Source organism: Myotis nattereri (assembly GCF_964212035.1).
Source record: "Myotis nattereri genome assembly, chromosome: 1".
NCBI lineage: Eukaryota > Metazoa > Chordata > Mammalia > Chiroptera > Vespertilionidae > Myotis > Myotis nattereri.
Window position 1 is genome coordinate 66,965,536 of NC_138075.1, and position 23,820 is coordinate 66,989,355.

At 42.0% G+C, this 23,820-nt stretch overlaps 1 protein-coding gene across 2 annotated transcripts in view; it reads right to left on the reverse strand.

Annotated features, from left to right (window-relative positions):
* Positions 1–23,509, reverse strand: part of RTF1 (RTF1 homolog, Paf1/RNA polymerase II complex component) — a 62,096-nt gene extending 38,587 nt beyond the window's left edge. Inside the window, exons 1-3 of one of the 2 annotated variants that reach the window (XM_081112879.1) lie at positions 23,289–23,487; positions 8,830–8,940; positions 111–218 (exon numbers count right to left, since the gene is read on the reverse strand). Coding sequence is in view for 1 of the 2 variants with exons in the window: in XM_081112878.1 (XP_080969004.1) it covers positions 8,830–8,940; positions 23,289–23,495 (318 nt within the window). In the remaining variant the exon portion in view is untranslated. Of the gene's footprint in view, positions 1–110; positions 219–8,829; positions 8,941–23,288 lie in introns of both variants that reach the window. The other variant, XM_081112878.1, reaches the window with a different exon arrangement.
* Positions 23,510–23,820: the final 311 nt, after the last annotated feature.

Here is a 23,820-nt window from a genome sequence, read left to right on the forward strand (position 1 = left end):
ACTGTATGATAATCTAAATAGCCAAGAACTAAGAAGTATATAAAAATAAGGCTTGTAAGCAATCCAAATAATTGTTGCTAAATTCAAGTACTAAAGAAGAGTATTCCAACCTAAACTCTATGGGGTCCCCTGGTTTCCTGACCACAGAGCAGATCAGATGCAGGAAGTTGGAAGTAGAGCAGATTACCAAAAGATGAGAACAAGTGGCCACTTCTTACCTACAGTAATGGAGAGAAAGAAAAGGTATAAAAAGCAGTACCACACAGCTCAACATTTTGGAAGTCATTATTTCATGGTACAAGAACTGCCATTCATAATCATGACTAAATCAACAAGAAAAACAACTATATATAATAATATAAAAAAAAACCTTTTCAAATGTAGTGGGCTTTATATTCTAAACTTTCAAGAGTTTAGTTTCAGTATTAGGATAATTCATCTGTGTGGAACATCTTGTTCTGGAGAACTATGTGTATGCAAACTTTACTAAATCAATACATAGACATGAAAATAAATACTAGCTTAGCAGTGAAGGCCTTTATCAGAAACATGTGCTAATTATGTATTATGTATCTCTTCGGTAAAGCGTAACAAAATACTCGTGCATATCTAGGCCAACTTCCAGGAAAAATTGTTACTAAATGAATATATAAGTAAAAGTTATCTTTTTCAAAATATTGTATTAATACAAATATTAGAGCCAGCAAGTGATAACAGAGTGGGAATTAGGACTATAACTAGATTAAAGTGGGAGAACCCAAAAGATCAGATGAAATAGGAGAAAAAGAGAAGTTTCAGAAAGAAATAGAAAATAATGGAATGGGGGGAAAGCAAGAAGAGACCAGAGTCTTTGGAGAGGCAAGTGGGTGAGTTTTGCAACCAGGAAGGCTGACAGAAGTCTTGGGGAAGAAAAAAGGGGCATGACATGTGCCGAACTACAGGGCTCGGCCAGATGCTTTTATTGCTCAAAAATGTTGAAAACAAGACTATACATGAAGCTTTAAATAAAAAATTCTCAGTTAGGTAGAGGATATTAGAACATAATGCAGCTGTTTCCTCACTACGTCTAATGTAGTTATACTCAATTTTGAACAACAAAAAAGGTTTTCTTGGTATCCCACGTGATTTTTACCAGTAACTAGTGAAAATCGAGGCTTTCTTCTTATCTAGCTGCAGCTGTCTGTTTATATATCATCCATCATTTCTAAAAAGGACTCTGAACAACTTAATTTAGGACTCAATTCCTCCAAACAAATGTACTTTTTTGTTGTTTTTAAATCCCACCTCATGAGTGAGCTGTTGCTCTCTTCCTCCTAGCCTCATTATTTTTCTTCCCTGACACTTCTGTTTGCATCCCTGGTGGTGCTTCTCCCATCTAATGCTTTCAGGGACAAGAAGTGACAGCACCGCCCGGGCAGGTTTGGCTCAGTGGCTACGGCATTGGCCTGTGGACTAAAGAGTCCCGGGTTCGATTCTAGTCAAGGGCACGTACCTGGGTTGCGGGCTCGGTCCCCAGTGGAGGGCGTGCAGGAGGCAGCCAATCAATGATTCTCTCTCAGCATCGATGTTTCTTTCTCTTCCTCTCTCTCTCTCTCTCTCTCTCTCTCTCTCTCTCTCTCTCCCTCCCTCCCTCCGCCTTCCTCTCTGAAATCAATAAAGATATCTTAAAAAAAAATTCTATGCAATATTTAAAAAAAAAAGAAGTGACAGCACCAAAGTACCACAGTACTCAGCATAAGGGCTTCCTACTGAGGTGTGCGCTCCAATTTCCCAGGCTTAGTCAAAGTAAACCTTACAGAAAGATTCCCATGTGCCCCAAATTCTCACTGAGAATAATGCATTCACCAAAAATAATACGTAAGTATATTCACTTTCATTAAACTTAGGTCCCCTTGCCCCTGGGTGAAGATAACATAATACCCACTATTCCCTCCCTAATTGAATCTTATACTTAATGTCCAATGCACCCATTTTTTTTCTGGATAGAAAACTTTCATAACTTTCAGCTAGATATCTTCTTTCCCTATAATCAGTGCATGTCTCTCCCTATAACAAACCACCCACTAACCATCTCAGTTGCTCTTGACCAGTTTTCTGCACTATCAAATCTGAAGGGACCAATATACTTTTTCTACCTGTATTCACTGTTCACTAACGATAATAAACAATAAGGGCTGGGAGGTGTATCTGAAAAAATTAGAGTAATGTATGGTACAAGTAGGCTCCATCTGACTGGTACTTGCTTTAACAACCAAATTTCTGTAAATAATCCTATATAATAAAAGGCTAATATGCAAATCAACCAAACAGTGGACCGACCGGTCACTATGATACACACTGACCACCAGGGGGCAGGTGCTCAATGCAGGAGCTGCCCCCTGGTGGTCAGTGAGCTCCCACAGGGGGAGCGCCGCTCAGCCAGAAGCCCGGCTCAAGGCTGGCAAGTGCAGCAGTGGTGGCGGGAGCCTCTCCCACTTCCGTGTCAGCACTAAGGATGTCCGACTGATGGCTATCAATCTATCTCTCATCTACTGATATATGTTAGAAATAGCCATCAGTCGGATATCCCTCGAGGGCTCCTGGACTGCGAGAGGGCGCAGGCTGGGCTGAGGGATACCTCCAAGTGCATGAATTTCGTGTACTGGGCCTCTAGTAAGAATATAAAAGCCATAGCAGAAATGAGACAACATAGCAAATTACCTCATTATATAGTTTTTACCTACAAAAAGACATGAATATCATTATGAGAGAGAAAAAATGGCAAGAGCTGCTGTCTCAAACTTTATATTCTAAGGATCTCTCAGAAGTTCCCTACCCAACCCAAAATTGGGTAGCCATCTCCTTCCTCCATTCTCCCTTCCACTCTATAAAATATCCTCACAGTAATACCACTGAGTTCTCTGGTGGTTGGCAGGACTCAAAAAATTTGCTTTCTCAATCTTTCTGGACAGTTTGCTGAATTGTCCAAAGTAATAAAATATGCACCCTAACTTGAGGTGCTCAGCTAGCAGTCTGGGTGAAAGAGTGATAATACATACTGAAGGCGCCTTTCAGAATGGCCATGATACTGAGGCCGCTATTCCCAGTGGGGCTGGGGGAAAGGAGATTGGAGTAGAGCTGCAAGAAGCTTGTGGCCCTGGGGAACTGGGACCTGAAGGCAGCAGCAGGAGGTAAGAACCTTGTAGGGGGAAGTTACTCAAAGTCTCATTGCCCACTGGGCAGAGTGCAACTTGCCTGTCAGCTTTTTCTCCAATAAGTGTATAAACAGTTGGGTAGGATTCTAAGGTGAGGACTTTTTGATATGGTTAAGTAGCTGCAAGGAACCTTAAGCTGTGAAGGTCTTTTTGGACTCTGGATGTACTCTAGCACAAGTTTTGGGTTTCTCTAAGCTGTGGAGGTAGCACACACTCTGCCATCCTGACACAGCAGCTAAAAAGTATGAAGGGAACCCCTACAAGTAACTGCATATTTAGGACTCAAATATGAAGAATGAAATACTTCACAGAATATTTATGCTTGTATCTTATGGTGCAAAGACCATAAACATGTAATAGGATATTCTAGATATACCACAGATTCAAACTTCATAGAATACTGACAGGTGAGGGAAGGAAACCCACAACAGCTGACTTCTGAAACATGGAAAATAAAAGTAGTTGATATAAGCACAGTGGGAAAAGGAAATTATTCAAGATTTTCCTGTATTTTCTATGCATTTAAAAAAATAAAATGGGCCAGCCGGTGTTGCTCAGTGGTTGAGTGTAGCCCCATGAAACAGGAGGATTCCAGTCTGGGCACATGCCCGGGTTATAGGCTCAATCTCCAGAAGGGCCGTGCAGGGAGCAGATGATCTATGTTTCTCTCTATCCCTTTCCCTTCCTCTCTCTAAACACACACACACACACACACACACACACACACACACGGCCAGATTATTATGACCACCTGACGTTTGAAGGCAAATTAGCTATAATTTCGCGCTGAAGTTGCTAGAGGGCCAGACCGTTATAAATAGGGAAGCAGGAGAAACAAAGATGGCGGCATAGGTAAACACCTGAAATTGCTGCCTCGAACAACCACTTCAAAAATACAACTAAAAGACAAAACAGACATCATACAGATACACAGGAAGGCTGGCTGAGTGGAAATCCCTACAACTAGAAGGAAAGAGAAAAGCACACTGAGACTCAGAGGAGGCGCAGAAGTAAAGTGCAGAGGTACGGAGGCGTGTGTGGTAAGGGCTGGCAACTGAGGATAAGGTTGTCTTTTTCAATCGGGAGGGAGACACAAGCTCCTGACAGCCCCAACTCCAGTTCCGGGAGAGTCTCTGGGGACCCAGACTCATACGGGGAGGAACTGGACTGTCTGGCATCGGGTGGAACTTGAGGGCGGCTTTCTCTCAGAGGTGCTTGCAGCAATTACCTCGGGACACTGAGACCCGGGGCCTCTTGGGGCAGGAATGAGGATCAGACATAGCTGCTTGCTCCACCCTGTTGATTCCCTGAGACCCCGCCCCACCCAAGCTGTGGCAGAGGCTTTTGCATATGAATGGGCTGGCCCTTTGAGATCTAAAATTACCTAACAAACTGCAGCTGGGTCAGACAGACCCAGAGCATCCAAAAGAAGGCCCAAGGCCCCACAGCAGCTTGCATTGCTTCACAGCTGGGCCTCATCTGGGCACCTCCAAACCACAAACAAGGAAGAGGAATCTGCAGATCTCTCCATAGCTCCTGCTGGGTAGCCTCAGGCAGAGGCTAAATTAGCACCTCCTTAGAGATCCAAGAGCCAGTGTACCCAGTGGTCAGAGTGGGACCATCCAGATTACAACTCCTCAGATCCATAAAGGACACTCAGGGGGCAGACTCAGTGAGCACCAAAGCCCCACTGAAGCAAGTCTTGCCCTGGAGGGGTGTTTCCAGCACAGTTCTCCCACCGTAGACACAGTTGATTTTCACAGACAACTGGCCTGGAGGTCAATTCCTCCCAGTGATACCTACAACAATCAAGGCTTAACTACAACAAGACTGTGCACACAACCCACAAAGGGGTGAACCAAGAGTGTCTACCTCAGGTAATTGGGGAGGCTGAGCTACTGGGCCCTATAGGACACCTAGCACAGAAAGCCACTCTATCGACACAGGAAAGCAGCCAAAATGCAGAGACAAAGAAACAGATCACAAATAACAGAAATGGAGGAAAGCAAACTACTGGATATAGAGTTCAAAACCACGGTTATAAGGTTTTTCAAGAATTTTCTAGAAACCGCTGATAAATTTAGTAAGATCCTCAATAAGTCTAGTGAGACCCTTGAGGATATGAAAAAGGACCATCTAGAAATTAAGCATACACTGACTGAAATAAAGAATATTATACAGAGATTCAACAGCAGACTAGAGGATCACAAGAATCAAGTCAAAGATTTGAAGTACGAAGAAGTACAAAACACCCAACTGGAAAAGCAAAATGAAAAAAGAATCCAAAAATATGGAGATAGTGTAAGGAGCCTCTGGGACAACTTCAAGTGTACCAACATCCGAATTATGGGGGTGCCAAAAGAAGAGAGAGAGCAAGATATTGAAAACCTATTTGAAGAAATAATGACAGAAAACTTTCCCTACCTGATGAAAGAAATAGATTTACAAGTCCAGGAAGCGCAGAGAACCCCAAACAAAAGGAATCCAAAGAGGACCACACCAAGACACATCATAATTAAAATGCCAAGAGCAAAAGACAAAGAGAGAATCTTAAAAGCAGCAAGAGAAAAACAGTTACCTACAAGGGAGTACCCATACAATTCTCAGCTGATTTCTCAGCATAAACTATGCAGGCCAGAAGGAGTGGCAAGAAATATTCAAAGTGATGAATAGCAAGAACCTACAGCCAAGATTACTTTACCCAGCAAAGCTATCATTCAGAATTAAAGGTCAGATAAAGAGCTTCACAGATAAGAAAAAGCTAAAGGAGTTCACCACCACCAAACCAGTATTATATGAAATGCTGAAAGATATTCTTTAAGAAGAGGAAAAAGCCGAAACCGGTTTGGCTCAGTGGATAGAGCGTCGGCCTGCAGACTGAAAGGTCCCAGGTTCGATGCCAGTCAAGGGCATGTACCTGGGTTGCGGGCACATCCCCAGTAGGAGATGTGCAGGAGCCGGCTGATTGATGTTTCTCTCCCATCGATGTTTCTAACTCTCTATCTCTCTCCCTTCCTCTCTGTAAAAAAATCAATAAAATATATTTTAAAAAAAAGAAGAGGAAGAAGAAGAAAAAGGTAAAGATACAAACTATGAACAACAAATACACATCTATCAACAAGTAAATCTAAAAATCAAGTGAATAAATAATCTGATGAACAGAATAAACTGGTGAATATAATAGAATCAGGGGCATAGAAAGGGAGTGGACTGACAATTCTCGGGGAGAAAGAGGTGTGCGGGATGCAGGAAGAGACTGGACAAAAATTGTACACCTATGGATGAGGACGGGGGGCAGTTAAGGGCAGAGGGTGGAGTGGATGGAAGGGAGCTACGGGGGGAAAAAGAGGAACAACTGTAATAATCTGAACAATAAAGATTTAAAAAATAAATAAATAAATAAATAGGGAAGCAGGTTGTTTACCACGACTGTAGAAGTGATTTGTTTCCTGAAGATATGGGTAAACAACGCGATTTAACAGCCTTTGAACGTGGGATATATACATATACCCTGAGTGGCCATATTATTATGACCACCTCATATTTGTAGGCAAATTAGCTGTACACTGCATTGTACAGAATATGGAAGCCGAAGGCCTGTTCAACACCTTTGCTGTCTGCAGTTACCAAGATAAAATGTCTCCAATTAGCATAGGAACACAACGATTGGACAGTTGAGCATTGGAAAAAAGTCATATGGTCTGATGAATCATGTTTCCAGTTGCATCATACAGATGGCAGAGTGAGAATTTGGCAGAAACAGCATGAAAGCATGCACCCCACATGCATGAGTACAATGCTTCAAGCTGGTGGGGGCAGTGTTATGGTTTGGGGCATGTTTTCCTGGCATGATTTGGGCCCTTTAATTCGTGTGGAACATCGTCTGAATAGCACAACATACCTAAGTATCGTTGCTGATCAGGTTCATTCTATCATGTTGATGGCGTATCCCAATGGAGATGGCTTCTTCCAACAAGACAATGCGCCATGCCACGGTGCTTGTATTGTGCAGGAGCGGTTTCAAGAACATGAGGGAGACTTTACCTTGCTTAGGTGGCCTCCACAATCACCAAATCTCTATCCAATTGGGCATTTATGGAATGAAGTTAAAAGAGCCATCAGGCAGCTGGTTCCACAACGAACAAATCTCACAGAACTGGACAGTGCTATTCATCAGGCATAGTGTCAGATTCCTCACATCACCTTTCAACATCTCGTGGAGTCAATGCCAAGAAGAATCACCGCAGTATTGAAGGCAAAAGGTGGCCCGACGAAGTACTGATGTGGTTGTCATAATAATCTGACCACTCACGTTCAAATATATCCCAGGTTCAAAGACTGTTAAATCACATTGTTTACCCATATCTTCAGAAAAAAAAATCAATTCATGGTAAACAACCTGCTTCCCTATTTATAATGGTCTGGCCCTCTAGCACCTTCAGCATGAAATTATAGCTAATTTGCCTACAAAGGTCAGGTGGTCATAATAATCTGGCCACTCTATGTGTGTGTGTGCGTGTGTATTTATTGTTGTTGTTTTTAAACTATAAATTGTAGCTTCAAGGTGAACACATGGAGGAACAAGGAAGGTGGCATACCCAAAGTAGGCAGGGGTACGTACAGGAGGCAACCAATTGATGTGTCTCTCCCACATTGATGTTTCTCTCTTTTTTTCTCTCTCCCTCCCTCCTTCCCATCACTCTCTGAAAAGTAATGGGAAAAATATCCTCAGGTGAGGATTAACACACAAAAAAGACAAGAGCCTGGCCAGAGTGGCTCAGTGGTTGAGCATTGACCCATGAACCAGGTCATGGTTCGATTCCTGGTCAGGGAACGTGTCCAGGTTGTGGGCTCAATCCCTAGTAGGAGAGTGCAGGAGGCAGCCGATCAATGATTATCTCTCATCATTGATGTTTCTATCTCTCACTCTCCCTTCCTCTCTGAAACCAGTAAAATATATATTTAAAAAAAGAAATTTAAAAAAAAGAAAGCTTCTTGTCTTGCGAAAGTATTTTCCACTAAAATATAGCATTCTCTATAGAAATTTCTTTTCTAACACAAAAGTGGAATTAAAAGATGAGGAAAATACCCACACAAAATAAAAGAGATGATGACTAACGTGCCCTTTCTTCTGTGGAAGGACTGAAAACAAGACTGAAAAATATCCACAAATGCCCTGCAGAGACTTGCACTATAGGGAACATGACAATTCTAGAGTTTTCCTTACAGTTTTCTTTCCTAAGAAGTTCTTGTAGATCTTAAGTTGGAGGTCTCAGTTTAAGAAAAAGAGGCCATGCCCTGGCCGTTTTGGCTCAGTGAACTGAAGGGCCCTGGGTTCGATTCCGGTCAAGGGCACGTATCTTGGTTGCAGGCTTGATCCCAGCCCCGGGTGGGGCATGTGTGGGAGACCAATTGATTTGTCTCTCACATCCATGTTTCTCTCTCTCGTCTCTCCCCATCCCTTCCACTCTCTCTAAAAATCAATGGAAAAAATATCCTTGGGTGAAGATTAACAAAAATAAAATAAACATGAAATTAAATCTATAGTTTAAAAGAAAAAGAGGCCATCAGAGTCACCAACACATGGACCCTTATATACCTGTCAGTTACAGTGGCCTATTCCCTCCACACCCACCTCATCATCACTGTCCGACGTCTCAGAGTCTGAGGAGGCTGCAGGCTGACTCACAGGTGGCTCCTTCTCCTCAGAGTCACTGCGCTTCCGCTTTGCCAGGGACAAGAGCTCCTAATAGGGCAGAAGTAATCACATGAGTCTTATTCAACAGAAAAGAAATATCCAAGAATAACAAAATGCCCACCCTCCCTATACCTCTTCTACCTCTTTGTGCTTTCAATTGAAGGACATCATCATGGGAACTTTTATCACATGAACACACTGCTAGTATTCCTAAGTGCTAAAATAAATGTTCTCAAAATTGTCCCCTACCATTTAATGGCAAAATATATGTCTGAAATGCAAAAGTGAATATAAAACTGACCTGAAGTCTACTTCCAAATTGTTACCATTTTCTTTATAAGCTACAAAAGTACAGATTCTCAGTTACTTATTTAAGAACCATGATTACAAAGGTAATCTGCTCACTGTTCTTAATGGTATAGCTAACCGATACTCTGAACATCTTCTTACTGTAATTCATAGTAAAATTGGCATTTGTGGGCTGATTTGAATAAGCTGACAAACTACAAGTTTCTGAGGTTGTTTTTAAAAATTTTGAATGCATAAGCAAAAAAAAAAAAAAAAAAAAAGATTTTTTCCAGTGATAAATCCAGGGTCTGACAACAAGCCACCAATTGCCTGGACACTACATCAGAACTCTAATTTGATAACCCCAATATTCTTATTCATTACCTCTGCCTTCTCCTCGTGATTTAAGAGAGACTGGTGGGGGAAGGATGTGTCATTTAGTAAGGCTACAACCAGGTTTTGCTCTCTCACAGAGTTCCTCTCTGCTGCTACTTCTCCCCAACTCAGCCCAGTCACTTAAAAATGCAACAAAAGAATACTTGCTTTAGTTTTTGTTCTCTGCTAATATCAATACCAGCCCACAATTACACTGTACTTACTAGATGCCTGGTACTTTTCTAACCATCTAACATTTAATCTTCACAACAACCTTAAGGTAACTATCATTATCATTCCCATTTTTTCTTACCAACTATTTATTTATCTATTTGTTTATTTACTTATAATGTAATCATCCCCATTTAAAGATAAAAAGCTAAAGAGCAGAAGAGGTTAAGTAATTTACCCAAGGTAACACAGCTAGTACATGATAGAGTCAGAATTCAAACCAGGGTAGATAGAATCCTAGCTCCTAATTCAGGCATGGTTTACTAGTCTAAAACCCTTTTCTCCCTTTTGCTAAAAAGAGAAAACTACAACTAATAAATACTAGTAGTATCATTCCTTGATGATAATGGTGTGATACAATTACAGGTCAAGTGCCAAGATAGATTTAAAAATAATAGACTGCTACAAAGTATGTTTTCTTCTTCCAGTTTCTTTCTATTTTAGGAGTATACCCTCCTCGGCCAGAATGAGAAAATGACCTTCTCAGATTAACAGCTGACATGCTCTCTTTCATAGCAGTCATGAAATGTTACTCTTCTCATTTCATTAGAGGGAGCTAGCACACCAACTTCCTGAAAACGCTGAAGCTCATAAGAACACTCTACTTTTTCATACCAAAACGATTAACTCCTATTGACCAAATGCAAATCACAGCAATATTTGTGTTCATGGTATTTTAAAAAATTGAGGTGTAACTGACTTACAGTACATTTTATCCTTTCTTAAGTACAGTTCTGAGTTTGACAAATAGTTTAAACACACCCACAATTAAGGCATATGATAGTACCATCATCATCCCAAATATTGGTATTCTTCATATACTTCCCCCCAAACCCCAGCAACCACAAAACTATTGTCTGTCCCTAAGTCTGCCTATCACAGAATATCATATAAATGAAATCATACAATATGTAGCCTTTGAATTGGGGTTATCAATTAGGGTTCTGATGTAGTGGCCAGCACATTGGTGGCTTGTTGTCAGACCCTGGATTAACCACTGAAAAGAAGCCATTGGGCTTCTTAGCATAATGCACTTGAGATTCATTCATGTTGCGGCATGTATCAGTAGTTTACTCCTTTCTATTGTTAAGTAGTATTCTATTAAATGGATGTAGCACACTTTGTTTATCCATTTACCAGTTGAAAAACATTTGGGTTGTTTCCATTGTAGAGCAATTATATGTTCATGTACAGGTTTTTGTGTAAACATTAAGTTTTAATTTCACTTGGGTAAATACCTATGAATGGAATTGTTGAGTTGTGCAGTATTTTGTGTCTGGTCTTAACTATTATCTTTTTCCCCATATTACCTTAATGCAAATTTATAAACTTTTACAGAGATTTCTGATAAGTAATCTCTTTCCTGACCTTTGAGGTTCACGAATGTACCAGAATTCTTTATAACAGGTTGATACCAACTCATTATAACAGGGATTTGGATACACTATCAATCAAATTCTTCTCTGAAACATTAACTATTACATGCAGTAGACAGCCATTAAAAGTTACCATAATTTAAAGTGTTAAGATGTTAGTGCTGTCTTTCTGTTAAAGACATTCCACTCCATACTAAAAACCTAACAAATGGCTCTCCTTCATCAACAAACAACTGCATCTGATAGGTATAGTCTCTCCTCGTATACAACATTAAATACTATATTAACAATAATATGGAGACAGCAAAGTCCTTCTTAACAGTGTGGAAGATACCCTTTCCACAAGTTGAGAATTGTACAGAAAGCTACTGGGGGAACTCATGGCAAGGCTACTTATTTATTTATATAATATATTTTTATTGATTTCAGAGAGGAAGGGAGAGAGAGAGAGAGAGATATAAACATCAGTGATGAGAGATAATCATTGACCGGCTGCTTCCCGCACACCCCACACTGGTGATTGAGCCCGCAACCCAGGGTTGTGCCCTGAGCAGGAATAGAACCATGACATTTTGGTTCATAGGTCAATACCCAACCACTGAGCCACACTGGTTGGGCAAGGCTACTCTTTTTAGTTAAGTCCTTTATGTTATACTGAGGGCTCATAGTACAGTTGAACAGACAAGTGTGCAATGGAAAGGTCTTTCCAATAATGCATACATGAAGAGACCATCAGATTTGCTACCGTAGGGTTGACTTATCCAATGTCTGTGCTCAAAAAAAGCCCAAACCAATGTAAAACTGATTCTTGCACAGTAGGTAGGTCCATGTGAAGCTCCTCTTGCCTGCCTGCTTCACTGTGCCACACTGATTGAGACAATGCTTCTGTGTGTCCAGTGGTTCTCTCTCACCATCATCTCTGTATTTCATCTCACCCAGTAAAAAGTGTCCTTATTTATTTATCTCGGCATTCCTCTAGGGCAGTGGTTCTCAACCTTCTGGCCCTTTAAATACAGTTCCTCATGTTGTGACCCAACCATAAAATTATTTTCATTGCTACTTCATAACTGTAATGTTGCTACTGTTATGAATTGTAATGTAAATATCTGATATGCAGGATGGTCTTAGGCAACCCCTGTGAAAGGGTCATTCGACAGCCAAAGGGGTCACAACCCACAGGTTGAGAACCGCTGCTCTAGGGGAATGGCAATATAAAATGCCAGCATGGTATATCAAATTTAAGCTGAACTTAAAGTTCTGCTTAAAGTAAAAGTAATGACAATGCTCAACATACTATCAGTATGGCTGTGTAGGATGCCATACCTGGCTTCTAGGGCAGTTTCATTGCTTAAAAGCCATATTTTACATTAAACTAGACTGCCAAAACTGAGACCCTATAATTAAGCTAGTCTGATTGAACTAAGGTAATGTTTATTAAAACAATGCTATTCTGGTTAAGATTAGAATTCTAATCCATCAATATGTGAAGACTTAAACCTTAAGATTTAATTCCCCCACCTATCATTCACAAATAGTGTGCTTTCTGTGATGTCATATCAGGATCAAACTATAGTAGAGCAACCTAGCTCCCTCTTACTTACTTAAAGAAAATTAAATCTCATCTCTTTAACCAAACCTCCCATGGCCACATATAAGTGGGACACATATTTTATACCCTAGAAAAAGAGAATAGAAATTCATATGGACAAAGCTGAGGTTTTCATAGCCAATTAACATTCGAGCTCTTCTTTTACTTATTCATTCCACAAATCTAACTAATGTAAGTAATTACTAGAGTGACCAAACATCCTTGTGTGAGCAGGACTGTCCTGGTTTTAACACTAGAAGCCGTGCATTCTGGGAAACTCCTCAGTTCCAGGCAAACCAGTATCTACCAGTACCTTCTATCTACCAAGCACTGGATAGACAATCATGAAGAAAAGATACCAAGGCCCAGATGGAGTGGCTCAGTGATTGAGCCTCGACGTATGAATCAGGAGGTCATGGTTTGATTCCTGGTCAGGGCACATGCCTGGGTTATGGGCTCGATCCCCAGTGGGGGGTGGAGGGTGCAGAAGGCAGCTGATTAATGATTCTCTCTCATCATTGATGTTTCTCTCTCCCTTCTTCTTTATCTCATGGAATTTAAGTAGTGGGGACATACAATAAACAAGTAAAGAAACAATTAATTATATCTAGTGATAGTATTAAGAAGGAAGTGAATTGAGTGAATGGGAAACTTATCTGTGATAGGATGACTGGGGAGGTTTCTCTGAGACAATGGCATTTAGGCTGAGACTTTGGTAGAGGAAGGAGGGATGCAGTGTTTTGGACAGAAGTCTCAAATGGAATAGCTACGGCCCTGAAGCTGACAATAGCTTGGTTTAGTCAAATACCTGAAAGAAAACCAATGTGAATGGAGCTTAGCAGGCAAGGAGAAGTAATGAGGTAGGTTAGAGATAAGAAGAAACCAGATCATTCTGAAGTTTATAAAACAGGACCAGGAACCTGGCTATTATTTGAAGGCAATGGGAGCCATCAAATAGCTTTAAGCAGGGGAGTAACTGTAGAAAATAGGCCTCAGTGACCCATCTCCAACATAGCCAACTTTTAATGGAATAGTTACTGAATTTCCCCAGGCCAAACAGAATGTAGGGCAGAGGGAAGCTCACTGGTGGGGCTACGAGCTGAGTGCACCTTGTCACTTTACCCCATGTCCTCTGGGAAGGTCTGAGACTAGGGCCAAGAGCAGCCCTAACAGGGCCCTCCCTGAGCTGCAGGGAGGTGACTGGGGGAGGTGGAGGCAACTAAAAAAGGCCTCAGCCCAGTTTTTTTAAATGGCCCAATGGGATATAATAAGACCTAGGTGACGTATGAGGAAACAGGTGATCCCATAGTACTCAGCCAATGAGGTACCAGAGGAGGGACTGAGTAAACAGGCTGTTTGCTGCCTCAGAAGTGCCTATACAACCAGACGGACACATTAAAAGTCTTGTTTTCGCCACACTTCTGTCTCTGAGTCTGTTATCTGAATTCAGACCGGTGAGCATTTCTCACTTAACCATCCCCGGAAGGTTTTAAAAGAGCAGTCTGACTGACAGAGGATCGGACTGGAGGGGCCGGGTGCAAATGCAGAGAGGAGAGTCAGAAGGAATCCACAGCGGTATCATCAGCGTGGATGTTGATCTGGCCCAGGTAAGTAACCACAGGAACAGAGAGAAGTGGGAAGACTTAGAGATACTGAGGAAAGATTAGTAATTCAGAGGTTTAAATTTGAGATTTAATATCTATTCTTTCATATCAAAATTATTGAGCCTTAGCCCACTTTGCCCAGTAGTTAGTGTCAACTCTCGGACTGCAGGGCCACAGAGTTTGATTTCCGTCAAGGGCAGGAACCTCAGCTGCAGGCTCCAGTCAGGGTGTGTATGGGAGGCAACCAATCGATGTGTCTCTCTCACATCGATATTTCTCTCTGTGTGTGTCTCTCCCCCTCCCTTCCACTCTCTCTAAAAATCAATGGAAAAAATATCTTCAGGTGAGGATTAACAAAAATAACATTTAAAAAATTGTTGGTAGAGGAACATGCTTCCAACAGAGGAAGACATTAGTTACTTTTCAGGAATAAGGAATGGAACCATTCTATAAGTATGTTTTTGGGACATAGGGGTATTTCTGTTTTGTTGGAACTTTTTCAACAAGAATGTACTATTTTTATAATAAAAAAATTAAAACAATGAATATATAATAAAAAACCCCTTCTAAAATAATTATTCCAAAGCGGCAATATAATAATCCTTTATATTTCACACGATTGGCACTAAAAGTGGGAACTTGCCCTTCAGATTTCCAGCAAAGTATTTATAATTGTAGATAAAATACTGAGTTACATATTTATATAATACAGAATTGCCCAGTCACCATGGCTCAGTGGTTGAGCATCTACCTACGATTCAGGAAGTCATGGTTCGATTCCCAGTCAGGGCATATGACCCGGTTGCGGACTTGATCAATGATTCTCTCCCATCACTGATATTTCTCTCTCGCTCTCTCTCCCTTCATCTCTAAAATCATTAAAAATATATTTTAAAAAAATAAAGTAAAAATGCAAAGAATTGATAAAATAAAATCAGTTTTCAACCCATTCAAAATAAAAAGTATATAAAAGTTTTTTAAATTCTACTACTATTACTGGTTTTTAATTAGCTTCCTCTTCTAGTACACTTTCTAACTAATACACATTTTTACTCCTTAAAGAAGGGATTTTATTACAGCAGAGGAGCTAGAGCAAGAATCCCCAAACTGACAATATCCCTTATCTCTATAAGTGATCCTGTTGTAACAAGGTTAGAAAACTTGGTAAGTAGCAAAAGATTTAGTATGTGCCTACTTTGTGCCAGGCAGGCATTATGGACACCTCATAGACAACTTTGAACTCTACAAAAGTAAGAGTGAAGTCATGATCTTCACCTTTACTCTTTTTATTTGATCCTCACCTGAAGATTGTTTCCATTGCTTTACAGAGAAAATGAAAGGAAGGGAGGGAGAAAGAAACATCGATGTGAGAGAGACACATCGACTGGTTGCCTCTCCCACGCACCCCAACCAGGAGTGGGAAGCAAACCCACAACCCAGGAATCGAACCCATTACCCTTTGGTGTGTGGATCGACCCTCTAACCACTGAACCACACCTGTCAGAACATGATCCTCACCTTTATTTTTATTTATTTTTTCTTCACTTTTAAACCTGATCTTCCTCCAGGGTTTCCTATCTCATATCATAGGCTCCTCGTTCTCACCCCAACATTCATCCAATCAGTCAAGTCCTCTCAGTTTATATCCTGAATATTATGTCCAATCAAATCTACTTTCTGTTGTCTCTATAACTAACATACTAATCCAAATCAGGCATTCATTCAACAAATATTGACAGGTTGTCTGCTTCATGCCAGACATTATTCTAGGTACAGGGATACTACAATGAACAAATAGTTGCCCTGGCCAGGTAACTCAGTTGGTTAGAGCCTTGTTCCCATCCACCAAGGCTGCAGATTTCATCCCTGTTCAGGGCATATACAAGCATCAACCATTGATTGCATAAATAAGCAGAACAACATATCTATGTGCTTCTTCTTCTTCTTCTTCTTCTTCTTCTTCTTCTTCTCTCTCTCTCTCTCTCTCTCTCTCTCTGCCTTCCTCTCTAAAATTAATTAATAAAAATTTTTCAAAACACACACACACACACACAAACAAACAAACAAATAAATAGTCTTGCCCTCCTGAAGCTTCCATTCTAGCGAAGCTTCTCTCATCTGGACTCTTGCCACCTAACTGGTGCCCCCTCTCCAGGTTACTATCTGCATAGCAGCCTGGGCAAACTTCATAAAAGGCAAATCTTAACACCTCTTCCATCTTAAAATCTTTCAATGGTTTCTCATTACCCTCAGAATAAAGTCCAAAGTCCTTAACATTGCCTACACTGCCAGAAGCTTTAAACTTTCTTTTTTGCTTTTTTCCCCTTTAAACTTTTTAATGCTGGCACACTGTACATAAATTATACCTCATTATCCAGTATACATGTACATGCATGTACATGAAACATGTTTCACAAAACAATACTTATTACTACTAGGTCTGACACACTTGATGTTTTCTATTAGGTTCAACTTCATTTCTATTTTTTTTTTAATATATAAATATTTGATTGATTTACAAAGAGGGAAAGGGGTAAAGAATTAGAAACATGGATGAGAGAAACATCGATTAGCTGCCTCCTACACGCCTCCTACTGGGGACCAAACCAGCAACCAAGATACATGCCTTTGACCAGAATCGAACCTGGGACCCTTCAGTCCGCAGGCCGAGGCTCTACCCACTGAGCAAAACCAGTTAGGACTTCTTTTCTATTTTTAATGCTGGCTGTGATCCACTAAACTGGGTTTTCCATCCTCAGAGAGTCATACAGCAAACTACTTCTACAGCTTCATTTGCACCACTCTCTCTACAATTGCAGTAACTGTGCTTCTTTCAGTTTCATGAGGGTACTAGGTCCTTCCTGCCTCAATGCTTTTGTACATGTTGGTCCCTCAACCATGAACACTCAACACTTCCTCGTACTTGTCAGTCTCCTAATCTCCTTCTACCATATATTCCAGGTCTCAGTTTAAATGTCACTCCCACCAGGCTAATATAGGATCCCTGGTCATACTCTCACAGTATCCTTGCTCTTCCTTCATACAGTCTACAGTGAAATGACTCTGAGCAATGCCTGCCCCTGCCCCTCCCTCCCACTCGCTCTCACTCCCCTCATTTTATCTTTCTGTCTAAGCTCCTTGAAAACAGAAACTTCTATTTTGTTCACCCAGTAATCCTAGTGCCTTGCACTGTCCAACACATTTGTTAAAAAATAATCTTGCCCAGCCAGTGTGGCTCAGTGGCTGAGCATCAACCTATAAACCAGGAGGTCACAGTTTGATTCCCAGTCAGGGCACATGCCTAGGTTGAGGGCTCCATCCCCAGTAGGGGGCATGCAGGAGGCAGCCCATTGATGTTTCTCTCTCTCTCCCTCCCCCTTCCTCTCTAAAACGAATAAAAAATATATTTAAAAATAAATAAATAATCTCTGCCATTGGGGAACTTATAGTCTAGGAAGGGAGCAATAAGAACACTAACAGACTGGTGTCAAAAGATGGGTTTTGAATTTTTCCTAAGAACCTCCCTGTTAAATTATGAAATGAGTTACATGCAACATTAGATGCAACATTATGACACAAATGAAAAACTTCACAAGTAAACACTGACACTTCTCACAAGTTCAGCCTAGACTTTAAACTCTGCTCCGAAAGAAGAAGAAAAAGACTATATTAATGAGAAGCACAGCTTTTCAATTTCCCAACTTTAATGGAGAAGGTTTATGGAAGGTACTTTATAACACTGACATTTCTTACATATAATGTCTAAAAATAATTCCTAGAAAATACTTAGGGGCTCTATTTTTCTCAAAGACAATTTTAACTATTGCTAATTAAAGTAGGATGAGCAGAGAGAAACAGGACATGAAAACTTGATCACTATTTTAAATAAGAAAGGAAATTGTTAGATAAAGGATGCCAATTTGCATGCAGCTCAATTTTTTTTTTCTTGAGGAAGGCAGAGTAAAGTTTTTATAAATGTTGTATTGATCTGAATAGAGAACTGATTTCTTTATTACCTTGGACACTTTTCATTTTCTAGGATCCACTGCATAAAATAACGCCATAAAAAGTGACACATTATCTCCACGGAGGCACATGATGGAGTAAAAAGCCTAGGTTTGTCATGAATTCTGTTTTGTTGTGTGTTTTTTTAAAATATATTTTATTGATTTTTTACAGAGAGGAAGGGAGAGAGATAGAGAGCTAGAAACATCGATGAGAGAGAAACATCGATCAGCTGCCTCCTGCACACCCCCTACTGGGGATGTGCCAGCAACCAAGGTACATGCCCTTGACCGGAATCGAACCTGGGACCTTTCAGTCCCCAGGCCGACGCTCTATCCACTGAGCCAAACCGGTTACGGCTGTTTTGTTGTTTTTTTCCAAGAGGCACCAAGGACAAATATCTTCATGATTTGTAATTTTTAATGTTGAAGAAAGGATGTGACCAACATAAAAAGTAAGGTTGCTATCAGGTCACATGTTAAAAAAGAAATCCTTCAAATTCTCTAAATTTTGAGTCTTAAAAAGCAATGAAAGTTAAAAAAATATAAACAACTCCTATTCAGTTACTACATACCTCTTGCCCTCAAGAAAAAAGGCAAAAAAGAAATAGGCCTCAATAAAAAGCATCTCAACAATTCAAATAGCTTCACAGATCTACAAGAACTAGCCTCTCTGCCACCTTAAACATCTGTTAAATTTCTTCAATTATACCTGAACACATTCTGACTGAGACAGGAAGTTATTTCTCTCCCAAACTACTTAGAGTGTCTCACTAAAAAGATTAACTTGCATCCAGATAGTGGTCTCAATCATTAACATAAATAAGCACCTGAGCTGTATGTGGTAAAAAATGCAATGCCAAGGGTTCTATCCCCTTGAATGTCTGATTCAGGAGATCTGGGATGCCAGTCCCTGCAAAGTACATTTTGAATAAGCATACCAGGCAGCTTCTGACATCGGTGATCCTCTTCTCACCACCAGAAAAAAACAGTGCAGAAGGCTCACCTGCCTCACCTTCCATAAGGACCAAGCTGGAGATAATATTTCTGACATAACAGCTTAGATTCCCATCTGGAAAACCCAGAGACAAAGGACCTCTTTACTAACTGTGCTCCACTATCTCACCAGACACTCAAAGACTTGTCACAGTTTATTCTTTTTCACAAGGACAATACACAAGACAGCAAAAACGACGCTATATCCCCAATCAAGACCCAAAACTAGATGGAGCAGCCCAAGGCATCTGTTAGAAGAGACCAGAGTATATTAGTTTTGTTCTGAGGATTCTTTTTTTTTTTTTTTTAAATTGATTTTAGAGAGGAAGGGAGAGAGGGAGGTGAAGGGAGAGAGATTGAGAGAGAGAAAAACATCTATTTGTTGCTCCATTTATAGCCATGTGTTCACTGGTTGATGCCTGAATGTGTCTGGGGACTGAACCCGAAACCTTAGCATATGGGAACAAGGCACTAACCAACTGAACAATCAAGAAATGGCGCTCTGAGGATTCTTAAAGAACTCCAAACCAGGCTGACTTTGAACTTCTAATAGTTTCTGGTGAAAACTTCTGGCGGGCAGAGATCTTTCTCTGATTCTCTGACAGCCTGGGACCGTGCTGAACAGATAGACTGAAGGCATTGGTGCCTCTCTTAGGATGTGCAGGGAAAGGGAATTCTGATCTGGTTCCCATCTGATAAGAGAATGTCAGTGAGTGGCTGAAGAGGAGAAAGCTTTAGGTATTGCCTGTCTGGCATGGCTCAGTGCTTGAGCATAGACCTATGAACCAGGAGGTGACTGTTAGATTCCCGGTCAGGGCATACGCCTGGGTTTCAGATTCAATCCCCAGGAGGGGCACCCACTGAAAGCAACTGATTGATGCTTCTCTCTTATCTCCCCACCCCCCCCCCGACCCCCCACCTCCCGCTTCTGCATGTCCTCAGGTGATGATAAAAAATAAAAATAATGGCCCAGATGGTTTGGCTCCCTGTTTAAGCATTGACCTATGAACCAGGAGGTCACAGATCAATTCCTGTCAGGCAGGGGCCCAGGTTGCCAGCTTGATCTCCAGTGTGGAGCGTGCAGGAGGTAGCCTATCCATCGATGATTCTCTTTCATCATTGATGTTTCTACCTCTCTCTCCCTCTCCTGTCCTCTCTGAAATCAATAAAATATATTTTTTAAATGTATTAGGTATTACTTGCACATTTCATGCTAATTTCTTTTTACAAATAGATAGTTGGGTTTAAAATTGCAATCCCCTCCAACTCCAATTCTACTTCAGAAAAGTTCTGTGTGGATCTGCCTACCACAAAAGGAAGATCTCCACACATTTCATTTGTCAGATTCTGTGGGAAATCACTAAGGACAGAATAATTAGGATAATTTGCTTAGTTTATTCATCATCAGAACAGACACCTTAAGAGTGCTTTCCCAAGGAAGCCCTGAATAATCTTTCTTTTTTTTTTTAAATATATTTTATTGATTTTTTACAGAGAGGAAGGGAGAGAGATAGAGAGTTAGAAACATCGATGAGAGAGAAACATCGATCAGCTGCCTCCTGCACATCTCCTACTGGGGATATGCCTGCAACCCAGGTACATGCCCTTGACCGGAATCGAACCTGGGACCCTTCAGTCCGCAGGCCGAGGCTCTATCCACTGAGCCAAACCGGTCTCAGCCTGAATAATCTTTCTAATTGGTGTACCAATTTTCTCTAAACTAGTCAAACATAAGTTGTAGCAACATGAAAAATGGCCATAAAACATTCTCATTTTGCAATATGAAAACTTTAAAGACTAATAGATTAAGTTGGTAAAATGGAAAGAGTATATGCCTTGTTGTCATGCAGGTCTGGGTCCAAGTTTCAACTCTACCACATACAAGTTGCATAAATCTCGCTAAGTTAGTTCTTCAATCTTCCCTTTCTTCATATGTAAAATGGGGAAAATGATACCAACTTCAACATAATTTGAAAATTTGACAATGTAAATAAAACACCTAATTAAGATGGTCAGTTCACCCTAAGCACTTATGTAAATGGTAGCTGATGCTATTATTTACAATATCTACATTTCTACATTGGAAAATAGCAAAAAAAGAAAAAAGCGTTCTAATTCTTCTAAGCGTTAGTCTAAAATTATCAACTGGCCCGGACAGCATGACTCAGTGGTTGACCTTCGATTTATGAACCAGGTGGTCACGGTTAGATTCCTGGTCAGGGTACATGCCTGGGTTGCAGGCTCCATCCCAGTGTGGGGTGTGCAGGAGGCAACCAATCCATGATTCTCTCTCATCATTTAAGTTTCTATCTCTCTCTTCCTCTCCCTTTCTGAAATCAATAAACTACATACTTTTTAAAAAACAAAATTATAACCAAATTTTACGGTCATGAATATTTTTCCCCCTGGCTGGCATGGCTCAATGGTTGAACATCCGTCTATGAACCAGGAGGTAACGGTTCTATGCCCGGTCAGGGCATATGCCTGGGTTGCTGGCTCGATCTCCAGTGTGGGGTGTACAGGAGATAGTCAATAAAACATATTTCTTAAAAAAAGAATATATATTTTTTATATCTTTACAAATTTCAGGAGCCTTTCAGTGAGAATATTTTCAACTTACTTTTCAATTCTTACCCCAAAACAATTCTGATAGTTCTCCAGAGGCCTTTTCAAAACAGCCCTCTTTTCTTCAACATATCTCCTGCCCCTCCTCTTAAAGTCTTCCTATTTCATGCTCTAATATTTTAGTCCTGAGATCTCTGGCCTAATACAAAGGACCTGCACCAAATCATTTATACAAAAGCTTTATTTGCAATGCTTGTACCAACATTCTTACAAATACTTGATCCTTACAATAGCCCAAGTGGATATACAAGGTCTAAGTTATATCTAGATTTTACAGTTACAACCAAAGATACATCGCTAGAAAACAGCATAGCCAAGCCTATAACTCAAATTTTCAGATTCCAAGTTCAGCACTTTTGCGGACTCAACTTATAAAGCTACTACTTCTTGCATGTTTTCTTCATATCATTTATTCACAAAACATTGGCGGGGGGAGGGGGGTGGGGGAGGACCCTCTTTGTATCTCCTGGTATCACTACAGCACTGCTACAAAGGACAGCTTCCTCCCTGCAGTATTTTCAAACAATCCCAACCATTAAAACCAAAAGTTGCTTTCAATAGTTCCTGCACAATCTTCAAGTAAGAAAGAACTCTAGGATGCTTCATGAAAACGGCCAAGAGGCCCCGGCCACAGTCCCTCCATACCGCCCTATATTTCTCCACCTCTGCCCTCTTTCCTCCTCCTGAGTTCTTTTCAATCTGACATCTCATCAGGGGCCCTCTCAACCCGAACGACCATAGTTGCCAAATACTAGATTCGTGCGCGCAGCTAAGTCTTCCTCGCCAAGCACCGCGGAGGTTCTCTGGAACATTTAGGGTGTCGCCCCTTTTCTCCGTCCACACCCCTGTCTGAAAAACTTCACCCGCACCTTCTTCGCCACCCCACCCCCAAAGCCCCACGCTCACCCCTTGCACCTCCTCCAAAACCTCCAGCCTCCTGGGTTGGCGGGCGATACTTCCTATCTCTCCTGGCCCGGATCGCCTGGCCTGCAGCCTGCCGCCCCGATCTGGACCCAGCAGATCACGGACCCCTCCGGTCCCCCGAACCCGAGGCCCACCAGCCCGATCCCTGCCCCGCCTCCCCGCCCAAGGCGCCAAGTACTCGGGGCTCCTTCTCCAGGCCCCGGCCGGACTCCGAGGGCCCCAGGAGCTGCTGGGAGAATAGGAAGGAGGCGGCAGCAGCGGTCAGGGCACGGGGCTGGCCGGGCGCTAGGGACGGGTGACCCCGGGCCCGGCCGGCTCCCAGCTCCCGTGGCACGGACTCAGCCCGCCCGCTCCGCCGGCCCGCGCCTTCGCGGCCTGCCCTCACCTGATCCAGGTTCTCGTCGCTGCCGCTGTCCTCCGTGTCCGAGTCGATCACCACGCGGCCTTTCCGCTTCTTTACCATGGTGGTCCCCCGGCTCCCACGCCGGACGCCGCCCGGACTCCCCTCTAGCCCGTCTGCCAGTGGGACAGCCACTGCCACTGCCACCGCCGCCGCTGCCGCTGCTCGACCCACACAAAGGCGACCGCGCATGCGCGCTCCGCTCCGCCCCTGGCCCCGCCCCCCGCTCGGCGCACGCCGTTCGCCGGCTCTCGGCGCCCCTCCCTGCCCCGCCCCCGACGTAGCGTGAGAGGCGGGGCCCAGCACCCGGCGTGGTTCCCGGCAGTGGATCACTTTCCTCCACCCTGCGCGGGGTCTTGGAAGTCCTGGGTGTGTTTCCGCTGCGGGCCCAAGCTCGATGGGCTGCCTACCTGTCGTGGACCGGAGCCGCCAAGCATCTGGGCCCTCTCTGAGGAGCCTTCCAACTGTCCGACACTGATGAAGTGGCGAGGGCGACGTCAAGGGCTGCCCTCCGGGG